This window comes from Bombus bifarius, unplaced genomic scaffold (genome assembly GCF_011952205.1).
Source record: "Bombus bifarius isolate JDL3187 unplaced genomic scaffold, Bbif_JDL3187 scf7180000009125, whole genome shotgun sequence".
NCBI lineage: Eukaryota > Metazoa > Arthropoda > Insecta > Hymenoptera > Apidae > Bombus > Bombus bifarius.
Genome location: NW_022884914.1, coordinates 1,747,383 through 1,768,410, shown reverse-complemented (window position 1 = coordinate 1,768,410; position 21,028 = coordinate 1,747,383). Strand labels below are relative to the sequence as shown.

Genomic DNA, 21,028 nt, shown 5'->3' with positions numbered 1-21,028 from the left:
GTGGGACTTGAGAGAGATATGGCACTATGTTCAAATTTTATACGCCTGTAGTTATATGTTTTGCGAGGCACATTGATCACGTAACAACCGGTGCATGTATTTTCCTGTAAGTATACCCATGTACATATTATCCTGAAGAACGGGTGCTGAGGGAGGTTTTTCTCATTTATATGGTTGCGACGGAAATTGATAGGTTATACAATGATAAATAACAGAAGCTAATAAAGCAGCCTGTTGTTGAGATCAGAGAAAAGAAGAAAGAGAAAAAATGATACTGCTATCTAAAATCTATGTCTAGTAGTACAACATACAGGTCGAATTTTTTTTTTTAGAATTTAGAGATATTTTTCAAATTTATAATATGAAAATATTTTGCACTCTGAGATACACGCTATCTTTTTTTTTAATTTTGCAATGAAATGAAAAACACGCTTCTAGATTTCCATGTCAATAAAACATCAACTATTTCTCCCTTTTTTCTGTATCCAAAAGATTTCCAAAATATCTCGTACAATATATAGAAACGTAGATGCCATTTCAAAACTATATTTACATCAATCCGAGAATTTCGATCTCGAATCTTTCGTTGCTATTTCTAACCATTTATATCTATATCACAAATAAAACTTCCCTTAAATCTACGATTCACATTACCAGTCAACTTCTCCCCATCACCGTATATCCCTATCATTTCGAAATTATCATTTCAATTGCAACATTGAATAATCGAAGATGAAACTCTCTCTACACCCATCGGTTCCGTAGGTATTGGATCTGTTCGAGGGTTTAACGGTGTTTCACGAACGATTAAAGGAAAGATCACGGAAGCCTCGTGGCTGTAATTCAAACGCGGTTTATTGTCACGACACGTTGCATGGTAACGTACCCCATAGACTCACTCCCCGCTCGTTCTTCCCCCACCGGAAACCATTTGTCCAGGCATAGCCACAGAGTGTGTAAACACGTGGAGAAGGGGGTTTGGCCTCTCTCGTACGAGGTTACGAGGGTGCACCACGGATATGGTGAGGCAAAACCGAGCCGAGGGGTAGGGGGTTGATTTTCGTTGCGGGATGTAGGCGCAGAGACCGGGTGCAGAAATCGTGTGGGTTTCTATCCCCGCGGGCTATATCCCCGGAATCAGCTGCCAGATTATTCTATTACCGCGTATCAACATGGGGTTTGTTTAGTCTGAAAACACGAGCCCGCCACATTGTTTCAGCCAGATAAAGAATTTAACGTCGGGTAATTAAAAGGACTGGCCTCGGGGACAGATCCGTCGAGGGGCCACCAGGACAGTTCTCTTACCTCGAATGTACGTTTCATCGTCTCCGACGGCGTTCTCGCGCCCGTAAATCTCTCCTGGGGACATTTTAAGCCTCCGTTTAGTTTCACGACTGTTCGCCGACGCGATTCCACCGTGGTAATTTATCGTTGCCACGTGCATGCAAGATTGATACCGAGATTGACAGCATATGATGAAGTATCGGTGGAAGTGAACACTGCGAAAAGTAACGTCGAATTTTACACACGATCTTGCTGTTTTATGTCTATGCTAGAGTGTAAGGTAAAATTTGAAATTCTCTTTTTGAAGATAAAAGGAATAATTGAACTTCTTGAAATAGAAAACTTTCGAAATATAAAAGAGTTCTTTAATCTTCTTTAGACGTTTGAATTTTATTACATTAAACTACGTATTTGAAAATATCTAATGAAATTTTGTCAAATTTTTTATACGTTCAAGTGTAGAAAAATCTAGAAGACCTCATTGCGACGTTCGATAATCCGGAAAAACACTGTATCAGTCCAGGGTTAAGACGTATTTTATTTGAAATTTTGCAAATATTTCCCTTATAATTACTGATGATACCATGTATTGTTTATATCAAAAACTACCAGAGATCGAAGACGTTTAGCAGAGTACAGATGATACCTGTTAACGTCGATAGGAAGTGCAGGACTATAATTAAAAGTATATTGATTTCGCCTGTTCGAATTACATTTGGAGAGGATCGTATCAATGTAATCGTTCTGCTCAATTTAATTATTGAGGGTTGAAATTTTGTAAATGTTTGCAAACACTCGTGTGAATTTTGATGCTACGTTTTTCCGCGTATGTGTAATACATGCAGATGTGGATCGTGGAATTCGTTGGAATACACGTGTAGTAGGTAGTTTCGTATGTAGGGATGATGCACTGTAATAAAAATTTTCTCACGTATAAATCACATGTAATTCTTCGTTATAACGAGCCTAAAACATTTAAAATCTATTATTTTTAAATTATCTATATTTTTATCTTTAAATTGCATCTAACGAAAGAAAGAGAAGTCACGTATAAAACATAAATTTAATTCTACCTTCTATATTAAATATGGCGCAACTAACGTTTTACCCAAAATTCATATATAAAACATAAATTTAATTCTAGCTTCTATATTGAATATAGTGTTAACTAACGTATTACTCGAAAATCAAACGCGTCACTTCTACATCCACTTGATACAATGGTAATAGCATAATAATGTCGCATAACTAACATAAACATTGTTTGATCATTAAGCGTGTCGCACCGTGTGGTAATATTGTTCGCTACTTTTACATGGCTAACGTAATTACAGCACTTCGATAGCTACAACCCGCTCGAATCGTACGTGATTACACGCTAACGATTGCTTGTAAATATTTGTCTTAGTAGCGCATGTATAAATAACTCGAATTACGCGAAAAGTGTTAAAAGTGTCAGGTTTGACACGAACTTCCGAATTTACATAAACTGTCGTTAGACACAGATATTAAGGTATCTACTTGTTGTATTAATCTTGCATCGATTCATCAATATCAGTTAATAAATTATTGTGCAAGAGAATTTCCGAATATTCTAATGCTTATATCTTTATAATTGATATTGACGTTCATCTTTCATAGAATTATCAAAATTATTCAACGAAACGAAAAAAGAAGAAAAAAGAAAAGAAACGAAACAGAGAGTATATCTGTCGTTCATGAATGAAGAGTGTCTATGGATACTTTAAAAAAATTTGGTTCCCATTCGAGTGACCGTTTCTCTCGTCGCGGTGAGAACAGACAGAAATTGTCAGCGGGAAAATAACGAACCGTCAGTCGATTCGTCGCCGCCGAAACAATAACAATCGGCGTGTGCTCGACGATGCAGTAATTAAAATAAAATTAATTGGATTGGTCGTGTGCGCGTTCCCGTACGGGAACTTTCGAAGGAGATGGCTGTACAGCCGTAGGGGCGTTTTGTGCGTTATTGCATATAATGCACTGTTTATTCTGCATTCTCCCTCCACGCCCCTCTTTCGTATACATGCACGTACATATATACGCGGCAATCCGCTTCTTCTCTCCTCTTTGCTCTTCATGAATCTTTCCGGACCGGATATGTACGGTCCAATCGTTGAATTTGATGGATACGCCTTCGGTTCTGCCATTGTGATCTTCAATTCCTTCTTACTTTTGCTATTTATGTATATTTGCGATATATAATGATGTATGGTTTATTAATAGACTGCGAATTTTTATGCATTTTATGGACGCAGAGATGCACAGAATGTGATTGCTACGAGGTATACGTAATATTCAAAAAATATATAAATCCAAAATAAAACGCTCGGTATAGTGTTCAACGAGTAGAACAAATCTTGAAAATATGAAATTGCATAAATATCTAAAATTTATTAGTATATGTGAGTTCATGGATCAGATTTTATTAATGGAACGGAAATTTTAAATGAGCAATTTGTAATGGAAGATTGTGCAAAATAGAAATTAGGTAATTTTGTCGAAATTCAGTTAAAAGATTCTTGATTTGATTTATGATAAACAGCGACATTTGACAACCGGATATTGAAAAGCAAATTTCACTAATTAATTTGAACATATACAGCTTCAGCGTCACAACAAAATGGTGGAAGGGACACACGAATAAGATATATCCAATCTTTTACTTAAATTCTACCTCGAAGTAATGATATCACGAAATTCTTTATTACGACTGCTTATAACAAGATGTTTGTATGTATGGAATAATTAACTCTCTCTCTCTCTCTCTCTCTCTTTTATTTACCCTTTACTCCGGCAATCTTACTATTTAATTAAGTTTGCTTCTACAGTTCTGTCACACCCTGTATATGGAACAGTAAAGTTGGTGCTTCTGCAAAGCAATTATTAATTGGGGAACAAATAATATTAATATGCAAATGTAGGGGAAACCTGTAGAATAAGTACACGTTAATATCGTGTTTCGAAAGTAATTTAAATACCGATGTTATTGAAATCTGCGTCGACATCGGGAACATTCGATCCAAGTTTCTTTTTCCCTCGTGTTATCTTGATTCGCAGGTAATTCATACCTACTACGTGGCCACGTCTTCTCGTCGGATAATAATTCATTTCAACCAGCTTTCGAGATTTAGCCGTATTCAACCGATCGATCCACCTTTTCTCGATGGAACTGTGAGCGAGCTTGGTTCATTAAAATTTCAACGACCGAGTTATCTTGATCTTTGATTTGCTCGGCGAAACTTCGCTCCACTGTGGAACCTTGCGGGGATCAGGCCGATTTCAGCTTCAAATTCACTTTGACTTCGACTGCTGCTCGCATTCCCACGGGATACATCGGTGGACCCGTTCGAACCTCTTCTTCTCGTTTTACTAGAAAAATCGAGCAAACGACACTCTGCTCCATTTTCGTTATCTCGATAGATAGATAGCCGTTAAAGAATATATCTAGCTGCACTTAAAGTTCGAGAAGACCACTCCATTTCGACGCTCTGTGTATACGTGTCATTTAGCCAGAGATATATTTTTAGTAATTCTATTGATAATTCTTATGTAGTTATGATTATTTTACTTTTTGCTTAGAAATAAAATATTTTGGTTTTGTCTCAAATCTTCTATCAAATTCCGTAAATTGATTCGATTGATTCGATTGATTCGATTGCGACTTATTAGATTTTGTTATATTGTAAATAACCTTCTTCGATATTTTATATTATTTTCGCTTTTTCAGTAGAAAAAGGCGAGTTAATTTCATCATTCATCAATAATTTGTTTAGATAGAAATTTCCTGCTTTGTTAATATAGTCAATTATATTCATATTAAAAATATATTATATTATATCGTAATATTTGCCAAGATTAATTAGTTCAAACTTCTTTGTAAATATGTTTATGCAGCAGCGTATTTGGTAAATAATAAAATATCTTACTGTTACGTTTTTTAACGGGCAATGTAAATTTATAGCTCGTTGATATCACGAAACGGTAGTAACTATTGCTTCTAATTATTAATTGTTACTTATAAGCGGAAGTGTATATCTATTCACATATATTTTGAAGTACAAATGTTTTTATTTTAATGACGGAATGTTTCGAAACATTTGCAACAAGAATTATTTGTGGTCAATGCATGAGCAGGGCTCTTAAATAATGATCAGAATATTACCCGAAAAGTAAGGTTTCACGTTATTTCTATCGTGTGCCGGCGTAATTTTATAAACACTTTGAAAATTTTGTGTCACGGTCTGGCTTCGCGCGCTGAGATTGCTTGCCATTTTAAGGTTTCGTCTACTACGGAGGAAAATAATTACAAAATCACAGAACGGAACACTTTAAATCTTTCGTCAGCCCTTTTGAGAAGCTGCATTTATTCAGCTTCCCCGGTTGGCTCCGACGTTCCCAAATAGCTATTCATATTTCGGGAAGTATATTTAAGCGGGAAAAAATGTTTAAGCGCGACGCAATTCCTTCGTTATTAAATAGACTCGCAGAATGCAAGAGAGACAATAAAGCATTTTTATTACAGTGTTTTTTCCTCTTCCTATTTTCATCTCCGCTTGCATGTCCATCCGTGTCGAATCGATTGACATATAGAACAAAATTATTTTTCAATTTTTCGCATCGAAAATATTTTTCGATGACAAATTCAAATTCCACGAGAAAAACGTATGTCACGTGTATAGTCGACGCCGCTTATCACTTGTCAGGTTATATCAAAATTTTCTATCGAATCATGGTTAAATCATTTACAAAGATGTAAAAAATGACATAAAAAGAGCTTCAGAATGATCCTTTAATCTTATAAACTAAATTATCGTGAAATATTATCCTGATATTAATGCTAGTTAAAAATGAGTTGACTTAATTTGCTTGAGATACAATATCTACAAATTCGGTAAAATCGTGTTAAATTGTCAAGTGAAAAATTAAAAGGCGCAAAAGTTGGAAAGTTAAAGTGCGAGAGTTAATAATTCGTCGATAGAGAAGTAAATAAGAAGAAATCGAGAGAAAATGGCCGAGATTGAACCAACCGATGAAGATACTACGACCGAATATCTCGATGACACTACAGACATGGAGGTTACGGAGGATACAGAGGGTACAGAAGATACAGAGCGGGAAGGAAAAGACGAAGAAACCGTAACCGAGGAAGAAACAATAAAGGAAGAAGAGGACGAAGATGTCGTAGAATATGAAGATGCATCCACAAAAGTTAGAAAGAAACACGGGAAGAAGAAACTGAAAAGTTGGATGGAACGATGTATGAGAGAGAAATGGAAATGCGACGTGCCGCTTTGGCAACTTTACATGAAAACGTAAGAAATGCTGAAGCAGCCACGTATTTCTTATATGCTTAATGTTTCGTGTGACCAGTTTCACAATTTTCTCAGATTCGTAGAAGACTACAAGCAACGAGAGAAGGATGATATTTTTAAACATAGAAAGCCTGCTGATCTTCGAAAATTTCCTCGTGTTCAATCGTCGGAAGATCTGCCTACCCATTACAAGTGTTTACCACTTAACGTTTTCCAGCTGAAGGATCAATCGAAATTGCCTGACAAATTAGATCGATCGAAGATGATACGAATCTGGAAGAACATGCGTGCAAACATACCTGTTAGTAAATAATCGAAGTGTAATTTATAACATGAATTACATAGAGATATTTGAGACAAATTGGTCATATTTTGTCAACTATAATTAGTAATGATCTTATGGGATGAAAATCAATTACAGTGGTCTTGCTCCAGGCAATTATATCACCCATGCAAGACTATTTTTATATATTTTTTATTAAAATCTTAATGTTCAAATTAGGTATTGTATCTTGAATTTTTATTTAAAATTACACTTCGTTTGCATATGTAGAACATTCCCAAAATAACGAATAACTAAAAATAAATTATACAGAAATATTCCAATATAAAAAGATCCTCAATTACGAGTACTTCATCAGGTACACTTCTCCAAATCCGACACAGCGGTAGAGCCACAGATATCAAAGACCGATGACGATAGATGGCCAGGAATGTGGCCGTGCACGACGAGAGACATGGCAAAAGAATTGCTGGAGAGACGAAGGCAGAAGCGAATGAAACGAAAAGATCTGTTTCCCTGCGATCCGGACTATGTACGCGATGGTTTTCAAGATCCGAACAACGATTATTCCGATCGTAAGGAATTAGGTCATGCTCGAATCCCACAATCTTGTCCCCTACCAACCAAGGAGATGCTAGTCGATCGTGCTGCTGGTGAACAGCACGGTTTAGTAGACGGTGATTACATCATTTTCGAGTTACCCTCGAAAGCTCGGGGAACCAGGATCTACGCAGATGTATGTCTTCGGGGGTTGAAGGGTATGCATTTGCCAGAATTGGGAGTTCTACGAGCGCGCAAAAGGACGTGGAAGTTCTGCTTTTATCAGGCGATCGTTGCTCTTCTAGCTAAGACACAACTGAGGTATCTGTTGAACACATCTCATAAAGCTTAAAGTTTTTGGAGAATTTGCACTTTTAAGATTTAGGATCTTTTATTTTCTTTCCTATTAGATGAATCGTAGAATTGTATTATAAAAAGATTGAAAAGATTTGTGTGAATGTCTGATTAATTTTTTGATAGAAGATTAATAACGTAAATTGTATTTGGAATAATTAGAGGTTTAGAGATTTCTTTTTTCTTTTTATTTTTGTTGGATGAAATTGGAAAGTTCTGTGCGAATATTTTATCAATCGATAAAAGATTCATAATATGAAGTTTACATAGAATAATCAGAGGTATTTCTACGACAAGAGAAATATTATACAGTAGAACTGTTTCGTATAGAGTATTGTACCTTTAATCTTTCACGCATTAAATCACGTAAATTATAAATTGTCCCTCTATAACATGTAACGAATAGATGTATTTCTATAAGATACAAGTATGCCTGGAGCGCGAACATCGATTATGTGTACGATCACGCGTGGTTGCTGTACACCCACATGGGTATGATCAATATCAAGGACAAGCAAAGGCTAGACGATATCGTCGTGTACAACTACAAATACAGCATCGAAGTAAGATTGATTCAAGAATTAAACGACGTTCCAATCGTCACTGATATTCCATGGGATTACGAGGAAAGGAACATGCGACGAAAAATGATCCTGGAACGAAAGGAGCTGATGAACGTTAAACTGGAAATCGGTTCCGAGAAAATAACCGATGAACAAATAGCGCCAGTTCACAGAGGCATCAAGAGAGTGCAGGAGTGGTTCGACAAACTTAAAGTACGTTATCGTAACTGTATATTCCGCACCACCCGATTCTCCGTAGCATTTTGGAAAGACAATCTATTCTGGTACTTATACAATCCATATCGATGCGACGAATTCGGCTATTGGGACGATAACGGATATGCTTGCATCTTGAAGTTTTGCTCCAAAGAATCTCTTACAAGGCATCTGATGATTCTTCTATTAAGAGCTTACGTTTATACTACTCCAAAACCGAGCAAAGAGGAACTAGAAAAGAAACCAGAAACTGATACACCAGTAGCAGAAACTGAGCAACCAATAACTGCAGAAGATCTTGAAGCTACGGAACCATCACTAACCATGGAACAGGCAGAAACTGCAACAGAATCGGGCGTTTCGGAAGAACCCAACGTTGAACGGCAAGCAAGTGGTCCGAACGAATCGGTTCGTACACAGCCATCAGGAATAAGCTATTGGAAGGAAGCGGGCGCTGCACAGCAACCAGAAACAGCCGAAGAAGAGGCAGAAGAAAAATTCTTCACGATCCAAATTTTCCACGTGTCCCATCTCTGCTGCCAAATTCACAATCTTAAATTGCTTCAACGAGGTGCACCAAAGCCACCTAAACGCTACGTGAAGAAGAAGACCATCGACGATTGTCCTTTCGATCCTCTAGACATGAGAGACCCGTGCACGATCGAGCAAGAGGAAGGTGACCTCAAGGAATCGATCGAAAAACCAACATGGCTGAAACTGTACAAGATCACTTGGACAAAATCACTAGCTGTTCCTCAGAAGAAAAAGGGCAGCAAGGAACTCGGCCTAGGGAAGATGCGCTGGCATCAATACGTCGTAGAAGAATCAAACAAATTATTTTCTTTATGGGGTGAGATTCATATCACGGATGGTATGTTCGAGAGAGAAAACCGCGGGATGCAAACGTACGCTTGTTACGTGGTTTGCGCTGGTATGACAAGAATTATGGCGCCTGAGTATTGGAGTTCGAAGACACTGGACGTGATTGTTATGTGCGGAGACAGATATTACACGCATAGTAAATTAGAAGCAGAATTTAAATCCACAAAAAATGAGTATAGTCACGTGAATTGTTGGAACAGATATTTGATGAGTCATTTTAAGATCGGCGAGACGATGTTCGAAGCAAAGGTTCTGCCAGCGATTTGTGGTAGATTGTACGCGAAATCTGGCAAGTATTTATGGCAATCTTTAGAACAGATGTTCCTCAAGTATAAATTTGGTATTTTAACGTGCGAAAGCTCCTGTTTAGGCGTGTTTAAATTTTGTGGCGCTTATTATATGTGTGACGTTAACTCCTTGGGCCCGCCGTTGTTTTCGTACGGAGAGGGAGCAGTTTATCTGTTAAGAGCCACGTATTTTTTGAAATTCATCACGGTTCTAGTGTTGACGATCGGTTCACCGGAATGCAGTCAGTTTGCTCTGAACCCTATCGAAATATTGAAGGTCGTCGATGTAGGTCCTTCTGTGTTTCCTGTTGGAAGAGCTGAGAAGAAGGATAGAGCTAAAAGAGGTACCAAAGTCGAGTGCCCGTACGACGAGGAGAAGAAAAAACAGATGAAAAAGTGGAAGCATAAGAGAGCGGAAACCGCACGAACTATCGATAAATTGTGCTGTAAAGGTGGAGGATGATCGTTAGATTCTTGTTTCATTCCTTTTGTAAAATTTAAATTGTTCATATGTAATACCTACATGCAGTCTAGTTCGAACTCTACTTTAGTATTTTTTAGTCTCGTTTTAGTCTTTAGAATGTGACTTATTTCGATAAAGGTTTTTAGTTTTATTGAAATTATTGTATTCATGTAATCTTCATTTGAGAAGATTAATAAAGGGATTATCGTATGTTGTGAATATGTTAAATGAAATTTTTATAAATTAGTAATTTTATGTATTTACTAATTGAATGATAAATCATGGTAAATCAAATCTTCAATCGTTTTGTTATCATAGTGGACTGTAACGAAAAGATGTACTTCAAAAGATATTCCCAAGCTTCATTCAGCTTGTATTTAAGTATCTCATTGTAGCTTAGTATCTTTATTTATATCAAAATAAATCTACTCTATTCCATCGAATATTTGTTAAGTATCGAAACTTTCTAACCAAATCATTTTATCTATACTCTAAATTAAAAGATATAAAAAATCTGCAATAGTGATGGGAGGATTAGCTAAGCACTCGATCAACAATATCTTTATCGAATTCGAAGGAAATTACCAAGAGAGAAAAGGAAAAGATTCGTCGGTTTCGAATAAAAGGAAGAAAGAAAGGGTGAGAATCTTTCGAACAGAGGAGTGAAAATAAAAGAAACCGTGCTTAAGTCGATCGTCTTTACGTCTCAGTGTAGCAACGGCGCGGAACCTATTAAAGTTGTACCGCAAGAGAACGTCTTAGTTCTTGGTCGCCCTCGGGATTTATGTACTTACCCCGAACTTGGCTGGAACTTTCCTCTAGCGGCGAAACTTACTGTGTCCAGGAAACGGCGCTACAACCGCACAGGGCTAACTGCTGTTTCACTTCTATCGCACAATACTAATAATATAATCGTCAAGGCACGTAGAACTAAATTCCAACTACAACGCCAGAGAAACTACTCAGCGATTCTAATCACTGATCCATAGTGTAACGTGGAAATCATGCTAGACACATTCCTGCGTAATTGATCACGGAATGAAGAAGCAGGGAATACTTCTTTAAAGAATCTAATTTTCCACCGTCGTTTAATCGGTTTCGAAAGTAGTGTTATTTGTAAAACTTATGCACACACACACAAAAAAAAGAAAATGAAGTAAATTGATAATTTTAAGACGGACATTAAGTCATCGTGTGTAAAATGGACATTAGTCGTCAAAGGTTTTTGATAATCTATCTCGATTATAAGATATTATTTTTATGATATAATTTTTTGATTATTAATTAAGATTCTTCATGATTTTTCCAGATATTAGAAGTTTCTATATCCACTGACAATCTACTTTGTTTCTAGAATATTCTTTTTACAATAGACTTTGCTGGAAGAATTTCTTTGGTATTGAATTTTCTCAGACACCGATATTCTTTTTGATTTTCCAAAGACTTTCGTATCTTAATGATTTTCTTGATCTTACTTTTAAATTTTGTTCATATCCTGAATCAATTCTAATGTTTCAATTCTCATGGAAATTGGTTCCATTACGAGATAGCATTCTCTTAAATCATATTCTTCTTTCATTCTTCGATCATCGATACCTTTTCGTATCGTGTTATTCTCTTTGCGAGCTCTCTAAAAATTGTACTTTCCAAAGCAAGAACAACCACTCAAGTGAAAATAAAATGCCATCTGACTTTCGTGACTTTCTTGAATCAATAATTTATTTCACTACCTATTATACACATCGATAGGCTATATGTACAAACATATTTACATCCTAATTCGGTATTTACACGTGTCCCTTGTATAGGGGTCTGCAGGAAAAACCTGTATGTTTCGAATCTTTTCGACCGTCGGCGAAATAAAAAGAGAAAGGGAAACGAAAAGAAATAGGAAAAAAGTTTTACAATCGATATTTTGACTACGCCACTTCGAGATCCGAGCTGTCGGTATCCTGTTCGTGTTGTTGCTGTTGCTGTTGCTGTCTGGTCAACGTCAAATGTTCGGCTACTTTGACCGCAGGCGTTGAAACGTTGTCATCGGCACGCTGGCGTTGCTCCAGTTGAAGTTTCCGCATACGTTCCTGTTCTTCCCGTTTCTGTTTACGCCACTTGGCACGTCGGTTCTTGAACCACACCTGGAATAGGAAATGTTTGATGAGGGTGGCTCATCGTGCCCTAGGCGGCCGCGTTTATTTTCTACGAGTTCTCAGACAGGGAAAACGATGTTTCCTTGCGTTATGAAAACGCTTGAAATGGAATCGAGGCGTGTAAGGTTTAAATACTTCCTTCCTTTTCAATTTCTTTTTTTAGGGGACGAGGTTACGTCTTTTTTTATTGTTAATGATTGTTTTATAATAGCTGAAAATATTCGATATTTCGTATTTCATCGATAGAGACCATTCTTGAAATATAGCGCATTTTCTGTGTATTAAGATCAATTACGATATTCACTGGTAAATTGCAATATGGTAGGTGGATGTTTTGTGGCGATTATTACATAAATTAATTTTCTGAATTGTTTAAACGTGGATTGTAAAGAAGCAGTATTGCAAGTATTAATGACGATGTTAAATAATTATGACTTTTAATATTCGAAAGCTACAGCTATGTAATAACAAATGTTAGTAAAATATTTATATTTGAAAATATATAATAATCTGACAATGACTTACTGTTATGAAACCGCAAGGAAAAATCTAATAAATATCTAACACAAGAAATTGGTTGATTGCTCAATTGATGTTTGGTTAACGATATATCAATACTATACGCAAAATGACGGCGGATTCTCCGGGAAAAAATGTATTAAATAATTTAACGTAACGAAATAGTTTTTCTTTTAACAATACATTTATTATAAAGTTCCTGTTGAGATAATATGTATACCTATAGATTTTTGAAAGAGAGGGTGTTATATAATCGCCTTGTTTAAATAGTTTAAATCCTCTAATTATTTTGTACGATATATTAACATTCGTCGATTGATTACTATAATTACATTCCAGTCGAAGCGTTTCGTTCATTCCCCGGTATATTCGCTACCACTGTAACGTAAAATTACTAAACAGACCTCAATTTCAACCCATGGCAGGTAGAACGTTTAATTGATAACCTCGTTCACCTGCGAGTCAGTGTATCTCATCGAGAAGACTGTTAACGAGGCAAGGGAGCCATCGAAGATCAAAAGGCTTCATCCCACATTCGAAATCAGCATTTGTTCATCACGCTTGTCCGACTCGATTTAAACGAAACGCCCAACAATCGACCTGTCTCTCTCTCTCTCTCTCTCTCTCTTTCGTTCTTTCTATCTTTCTCTCTCGTTTGTTACCGATAGGATGCTTCATCGTTTCCAATATCGCACTGATCCTGGCTCTTAGCCGTTGAATTATACAATAATCACACACCTCAGTATTCTATCCGTTTCAAACGTATTTCCCTCCGATATTTCGTGATATTTATTTATGCAAAACATTCTTTCTCCGTATTGCGTGTATCAACTTGTTAAATTTTCCTCAATACCTCGATCTAAATACACGGTAGTTTTTATCAGTCGACGCATCGATAAAATTTCAATCTGAGATTATCCATCGAATTTCAAATTTCACTCAACTTTACACGAATACTTAGGTATCGGCGCTTTTACGTCTCTGCTGTTATAACATGTCCGTCGTTCGTGTTTCTGTTGATGCAATCACGAAGATAGGAAAAGACCGTCGCACGGGTAAACAATCGTGCTTCTTTCCAAACAGAGAGAGGACACAGCGTAGTGCTTTAGGGCCTTCGTTCTCTCGAGCTGTTTCAAGTCATTCCTTTATTTCCCCGTTCTCCTTCGTTTCCCTCGCCTTCGTTTTTTCTCTCTCATTTTGAAAGTCGTCTTTCTACTAATTCTGTACAAACACCAAAACTCTTGCCTCGATGCGGCAGGTGCGCTGCAGGTATATCTTGTTTCAAAGTCTTCGAAGACTCTCGAGACAAGAGGTTTCCTTTGGCAAAGCCGACGACGCGGGTGGTCTCTGTTGGTCTACGATAAGTGTGAATGACTTTGGGATTGTACGACTGTTCGAACAAATTGCACCGCCACGAGTAAAAGACATTCCTTGATTCTTCTCGTATTCCATTATCGTGTGATCGCGATAATTCCTGCGTGCCGAATTTATCTTTAGCATTGTTAGGCAAACTTTCGTGTTTACAGATTTAGATAGGAAATTATTCAATCGAAATTCACTTCTTGAAAACCATTATTAGACAATAATTAGACAGCTGAGACTAAAGGCAATAATTAAAGAAATAGCATAGTGGTGTTTTAAACAAAATTATTATTTTTAACAATTAGGATTTTTATCTTTATTTTCAATGTCCATTAATATTCTTCGAGAAAAAAGATTTTCTTTGACTATTCATACATATATATATATGTCGGGTTTACATTAGAATTAGGGTTAGGGGCGTGAAACGAATCTTCGTTTGCGTTACACGTTGTCGTTATGCAATAGAGAAGACATTGACTAGTGCAAATACGATTATTATAGAACCGGACAAGTAACCGTGGTAGTTAGGTACTCGAGGAACTAATGACAATGATCCTAGGTTCAATAACGAATCCGCGGTCGACGGGATGATAGATGAACGTACTCACAAAATCTAAGTTGGACGCGTAATATTCACTGATCGTAAAGGGCTACTCTTTTCATAGATGAGATCGCGAGCGAGAGTGACTTTCCCGTCCCGATGATGCCACAGAGGAAAACTATATTGGGGTGTGTCTAAGGACACGAGATCATCGGATTCGTCGAGAACAGCCTTCGTTCAGAAAGTAAGGGAAATTGGCGTTGCTGCTAATTGGTCAATCTCCATACCGGTGGTTAGAAAAAGATGCTAGCCGCCTTCGAGGGAAAGTTGCTAGTGGGAGACGCCACTCGTTGAAAAATAGATCTCCTCTATTTTTCCGTAGTTGGGACAAAGACTGTTTGTCTGTTTGAAAGACTTTAGTTGACTAAATCTTAAGATTTATAACGGGCCCTCGAGCTAACTGAACATGTACTGCGGAGACACATCGACATCTGGCAATCATCTTACTCGAAGAATAGGGTCTGCGTGTAGCGAGCCACGGGACAGAGACCGTTGGAATGTTTACTGTCGCGTGTCGCCACGAATATTTCTTTTAAGGAGAGCTATAGAATTACTCCATACCTTTGTTAGACAAAGCGTTCATCCCGTGACCGCGGCTACGTTCGGCGACTGACTGTCGCCTCGAGCCCAAGCTCATTATCACAACTCTCGAACAATTACAATCGGATTGAATAACTACAATTGTTCAATTACAGCTATAGTAGACTCTAGGTTACAATGTTGCAGGATTATCCAAAATTCGAAAGGCTCCGGTGTTCTTTCATCTCCGACATATATATATCGTATTTTCGTAGTTCATGTAATAATTTAAGAATTATAGAAACTTTTTTTATTATTTAATACAAAAATTTAATACAAATTCTTATATTTAATTTCTATATATTATTAGATTTTTGTATCAATTTCTTCTTCTCAAGGTGTCCGATCCTCGAAAAGGAGCAAACTGCAAGTGAGCAACGATCCTCCTCTTAAATAGAGCAACAATAACACGGCAGAAAAGGGTTCCTTCGGCAATCCAGTCTCAATGACACGGTCCTAAATCCTTCGAAACATCCTCGTCGACGATACACGATCCATCCATTGACCGAACAAAACCGATTTTAATTTCGAAAAATGGCAATATGGCTGGAGAACCACTATGTACGATGTTTAATTAATAAGGAAAAAACATTCGTCCGATGAAATGCCGGCGGACAATAAATCCGTTCGATTAATTATAAAGTTACCTCGTGACGAATTAACGATTACACGCGTTGTAAATCTTTACGACGTTAAATATAACGTGTTATAAATTCTACGCCCCTTCTCCGCGTTTTGTATGCTTGTGCATGCGTGTATGTGTGACACATGCATAGCAGGGCATATATATAATTGAAGTAAACACATTATCGGCAAAGCTTTTAATCTACCATGCAACTTGTTGGCCCGAGTCAAACGACGACCGATAAATACCGGTCGCAAATAATTTTAATGATCGCATTAAAGAATTATGGAGTTATGGTTGTCGGTGCATTAAGGCGACAAACAACAGGGCCCATCGAGAACTTCCAGACCGGAAAGTGGAGGCATTTTGTCATCGGTACAAATTATGCGTACAAGGGAAAGTTTGCCGACAATCCGAATGGTCAATGTTTGTCAGGCGAAAATATTCACTCAGGTTTAAGATAGTAATTTGTCGGTTTAGGCTGCTACCAATTATCATCCGTTGCAAAATCCTCATGATGCTATCGACTTCCCCCTTTAAATATAAAACAAGAAAAAAAAAATAGTAAGGAAAATTGAAAAAGCGAAAGATAACTGTGTTATTGAGGACATGGTTTTATTATTTGTAGCGAAAGTAGTTAGCAGAGTTTAATTTTACCACGTGTCAGTTATATTTCGATTCACTGATTATTAGATTATTAATTATTATTACTATTATTTCAGATCTTTAAAAAATCATTTAATTTCGAGTACAACGTCTTATTTAACCTTTTTAGTGCCGACCGAAAGAATTGTACCTAAACGAAGAATACCGAACCAATTTGATGTAATTTGGTACGGTTCGAGAAAAAAATCATAAAAAGAAGAAAGAATGATTTTTAAAAATTCAAAACGGTACATATTACGAAACAAAGGGAGAATAAGTTAATGCCAATTATATTTCAATATTTGTTCAAAATCATACTAATAATACTTATTCAAAATCATTAGGAAATATGGAAAAATCAGTTCTCTTTTATAAACAATATTTACAAATAAGAAGAATCATCGTTTGGCTATAGTTCGATGTAGGACACGTAGTATAAAGCATAAATATTGCATTCTCAATTATTTGTAATAAAATTTCTTATATCAAAACACAAAATTGCTCCAAAACAAGTGAGCTAGTATAACATTACTAAAATGACATTCTAATATTATTGTAAACATTTATAGTTCATATATCCGGCTATTGGAAACGTGTAATATTTATTTATTATTATTTGCACAAATAATTTACTTAGCATTGATGGTTACTGACGTATACATCATGCTTTATTACATAGATTATTGTACAAACTGTGCGTGATCTTCGTACAAACGTTTTATTTTCGCCCTGTCGATGCAAGATTATTCTGCTCTAAGATGAGATATTCTGTTATAAGCAGTGTTATCTAAAATCCGTGATTACAGTCTCAAGCAAATCTCCCGTGCCGAATTTTATTTTATGGCACTAGCGTATACACAGTTTCGGTATCAACCATCGCAGAATATAACAAAGAGTTTAAAGCCGTAAATAATTGTTTCAATTTGTGGAACATCTCACATAGGACTTCTGCAGAAATATTCAACCATTTATAACGTTTTATAAATTTATTTTGAGATAAAGTTCTTTCGTGTTGCGAATAGTGAAGCGCCATCGCATACGCAACGATATATCGTCGTTGGCACTTTTTTCAGGTGTTGCTAATAACGATGTATCGTTGTTCGTCACTAAAAGGGTTAATCTGTAATCTATTAAATAGGAAAAGATCACCCAATTCGCCAATATTCAATACTTCGGGTTGCCGATATCTTCAGCGTAATGATAACTCTTAATTTCTAAATTCACGAAGGATTTTTGATTTCTTTTCTCAAAACTCACCTCGATTCTCTCTTCCTTGAGATCGACCTGAAGCGCTAGCTGTTCTCTCAAGATCACGTCAGGGTAATGTGTCTTGTCGAAGGTGGCTTCCAATTGTTCTAGCTGTTCCTCCGTGAATATCGTCCTATGGCGACGCTTCCTCTTCGCCATGGGTCCTACCGCCGCGGCGTTTGGATTTATTTGATAGGGATGAGCTGCGTGATAGAAGGCCGGTTGACCGTGAAGCGAAACGCCGGCAGCTGCCATTGCTGCCACGTAGCCGCCGGAGTATAAAGTAGGATATGCTGCGGCTGAAACGAAAGAAAACAATCTTCAGATACTAAATTAATTTCGCTATCCATATTCTATAAAATAATTCCTCGAAATACTGCTTGTGAAAAACATAAAAGGGAAAGAAAAGGTTAAATTAAGAATTAAGAGAAGAAGATTAATCGGAAAGCGAAAAGTACACGTTCATAATCGACGATTATAAAATTGTACTAATGCCTCTGAAGAATTTCCAGCCCTATACTACACGATGAAGGAACAAAAAATACTCGTAGACCCCAGCCCCAAGGGATGTTTTGGTTTAAAATCTGGAAGAAAGCTGCTTAGAGGCGACGTCTCCGCATAAAAATGTGCGAAGGGCGAATTTATGCTTTCAACCGGCGTTACTCGAGTTCTCTGTTTCTTCCTTCTTCTTCCATTCAACGAGCCTGGTTGCATACTTTTTCCTTCTCGTTTTTCAATCTTCCGGCACCGGGATTGCAAGCAGCTAAATCGTTCGTGCGTGATCGAAACGGATTGCGGATTTCAGCTCGCGCATCCCCAATCTGCGGCGAGGTTCTTGCGGGTGAAATACTTAAAGCCCTGGGGGGCATAAAGGAAATTTTCGTTGCAAGAAGCGTCGGCCCACCCGAGGATTTACGCCTTCTTTCATTTTTCCGCTACGAGACGCTTTCCTCGACGTAATATATGCGAAACCGCGGGGCAAGCTATTTGCAAATTAACGCCACGCTCTTCCATGTAGGTGTCTCATTGCGATATATTCGAATTTCAACAGCAAAGCTGGTTTCTTTAAAAATAATAGGCGGATGAATCATTGAGTAACTAAGAATTGTTTTTTCCGATAATTCACTCTAATCGTTAAACAAACGTAAAAATCGCTTTCTGCAATGATTAATTGTAATCCTGAAGCTTGGGTATTGTTAACATCCGTTATATCTTAAACATATAAACACCTCTTTCTAGAATAGAATTCAATTCTAGTCTTACAAATGGATAATACTATAATATTCATGCTTGTATATTCTTAGATTCCTCCGTAAGTAAAATCCTATAATACGTATTAATGGATTCCATAATTGCTTTTCATATTGGAAGAACGTGCAATTCCCTGATTTCCTAGTTGGAAAATCTTAAAGTTTAAAAACCTTAAATTCTTTTATTTCTTCATTCCTTTAACATCGAATTCCTGTACACTAATCGTAACATTCATCATTACCCACCGGCGTTCATAGAAGAACCATAAGTTTTATCCTCGCCTATATATAACAATAAACTACATATAACAATCTAATATCAAAGATATTCCTTTATATTATTATTATCTAATTCCCCAATTTTTGTGAAATAAATCATTTCATCGAAACTATTCCACACTTAGTTCAATCGATAATTCCATTGAGAATATTTCATAGCGAAAATAGTTAATTTAATAAAGCAACATACCAAACAAGTCGGCAGACGTAAACGCGAGATGATGGATCTGTTGTTGAAGAGGATGCATGGCCCTCGATGGCGATCCCACGACCTCCGGATTTTGAATAATGGATCCGAGGCCGCTGGTGCTGGTGGGAGTTATGTTTCCGATAGGTCTAGGTGCTAAGATATTCTCGATGGTGAAGGCGGACGTGGGAGAGGACATAGTTGCCGAGGAACTCGGTCTGGAAACCTCGCGTGGTCTGAATCGCGCCTCGTCGGAGCTCAATGGACTCCTGGAAAACGTTCTGTCTCGTCCATCGATGTCGTGTCGCCTTACAGTCACATTGTTCTGCTCGTCGTTGTTCTTCAGCTTAAGTTGCAAGCTCTCTGGCGAATAATTGTAGAGATATCGATGACCGTAGCCGGATATTCCGGGACCATCTTGAAGAGGACTCGACGGCTCCGTCATCGGAGAACGCGATCTGGGCGAATCACTCGCATAGGTACTTTCTACCATGTTACAGGAGTCTTATCGTTGTGAATTGAAATTCTTTCACTGTTACTTTATTCTTGACAATTATTCGAAGATTATTTCGATGACTATTGATTTTAAAATTCGACCACGTTTAATGATTATCGATTTAAAATTGTCGATCACGAGGATTAGTATCGTTAGAACGGGAACAAAGACATTCCTTATTCGCGGGTATACGTATTTTATATACACTGAGCTTTAATTTAGTACGTTTGCAAACGGTAGAAAAATTTCTTTTAATTGATGTGACGTAGCGCCTTTTCACGATTAAGCGTTCGTTATTTAGGATACGTACGGAGGATCACATATCAAGAACACCGGTGAAAAATCGCCTGTACGGTACGAAACATTCAAGTCTTTGATATTACAAGATCCTTCGAGATCCGCTTTTGTCTCATCACAGAAGAATCACCAAACTCACTGTCTTCTATTCCGTCCACTTAGATTTCCAAAAATCTATCACAATCTCGAGCGAATTCTTTGCTTATTGTACTAAAATCGAGTCGGTCACTTCATCGTTTGTTCACGAAGGGATAAAAGAATTCAAATCGACGTTAAAATAATAAGGTCCAAGTCGAGCGAATATGTACGCGAAAACGAGGCCCTGCCGGCGGATCGGGGAGGCCACGAGGACGAAATCAATCCGACGCGCGTGGAGAAGCCCAGATGTGCAGCGACTGACACCGATGATAAGGGATATGCCAACGACTGGTCTAGCTTCGTGTACGCGTTGACCTCTGAGGGTGCGCTTAGATTCGTCGGCATCTATGGGTACGGGTGGCCACCCCCGTGTGAGTGACATAGGGACAGAGCGACACCCTCGAATATACCCAGGCGAAGTTTTGCCGACACTGGAACAGGGGCGTGGCT

General features: G+C 37.5%; 2 protein-coding genes across 2 annotated transcripts; one reads left to right on the top strand and one right to left on the bottom strand.

Annotated features, from left to right (window-relative positions):
* The first annotated feature begins 6,253 nt into the window (after nucleotides 1-6,253).
* On the top strand, nucleotides 6,254-10,223 carry LOC117213770. The gene is made up of 4 exons (XM_033459402.1): nucleotides 6,254-6,617; nucleotides 6,693-6,918; nucleotides 7,259-7,761; nucleotides 8,216-10,223. Exons 1-4 carry the CDS (start codon nucleotides 6,313-6,315, stop codon nucleotides 10,203-10,205), a joined length of 3,024 nt encoding a protein of 1,007 aa, XP_033315293.1. The 5' UTR covers nucleotides 6,254-6,312; the 3' UTR covers nucleotides 10,206-10,223.
* Nucleotides 10,224-11,913: 1,690 nt separating this feature from the next.
* Nucleotides 11,914-21,028, bottom strand: LOC117213627 (homeobox protein goosecoid). Its single transcript, XM_033459123.1, has 3 exons — nucleotides 19,651-21,028; nucleotides 17,941-18,230; nucleotides 11,914-12,340 (listed from the first exon to the last, which is right to left on the bottom strand). Exons 1-3 carry the CDS (start codon nucleotides 20,138-20,140, stop codon nucleotides 12,125-12,127), a joined length of 996 nt encoding a protein of 331 aa, XP_033315014.1. The 5' UTR covers nucleotides 20,141-21,028; the 3' UTR covers nucleotides 11,914-12,124.

Bases quoted from the DNA above. Each gene is read 5' to 3' on its own strand.
- LOC117213627 (XM_033459123.1), bottom strand. From the start codon at position 20,140: ATGGTAGAAAGTACCTATGCGAGTGATTCGCCCAGATCGCGTTCTCCG. The intron at 18,231-19,650 runs GTATGTTGCTTT...CTTTCGTTTCAG, and splicing joins TACGTCTGCCGACTTGTTTG to CCGCAGCATATCCTACTTTA. The intron at 12,341-17,940 runs GTGAGTTTTGAG...TTCCTATTCCAG, and splicing joins TCAAGGAAGAGAGAATCGAG to GTGTGGTTCAAGAACCGACG.
- LOC117213770 (XM_033459402.1), top strand. From the start codon at position 6,313: ATGGCCGAGATTGAACCAACCGATGAAGATACTACGACCGAATATCTC. The intron at 6,618-6,692 runs GTAAGAAATGCT...CAATTTTCTCAG, and splicing joins TGGCAACTTTACATGAAAAC to ATTCGTAGAAGACTACAAGC. The intron at 7,762-8,215 runs GTATCTGTTGAA...TATTTCTATAAG, and splicing joins CTAGCTAAGACACAACTGAG to ATACAAGTATGCCTGGAGCG.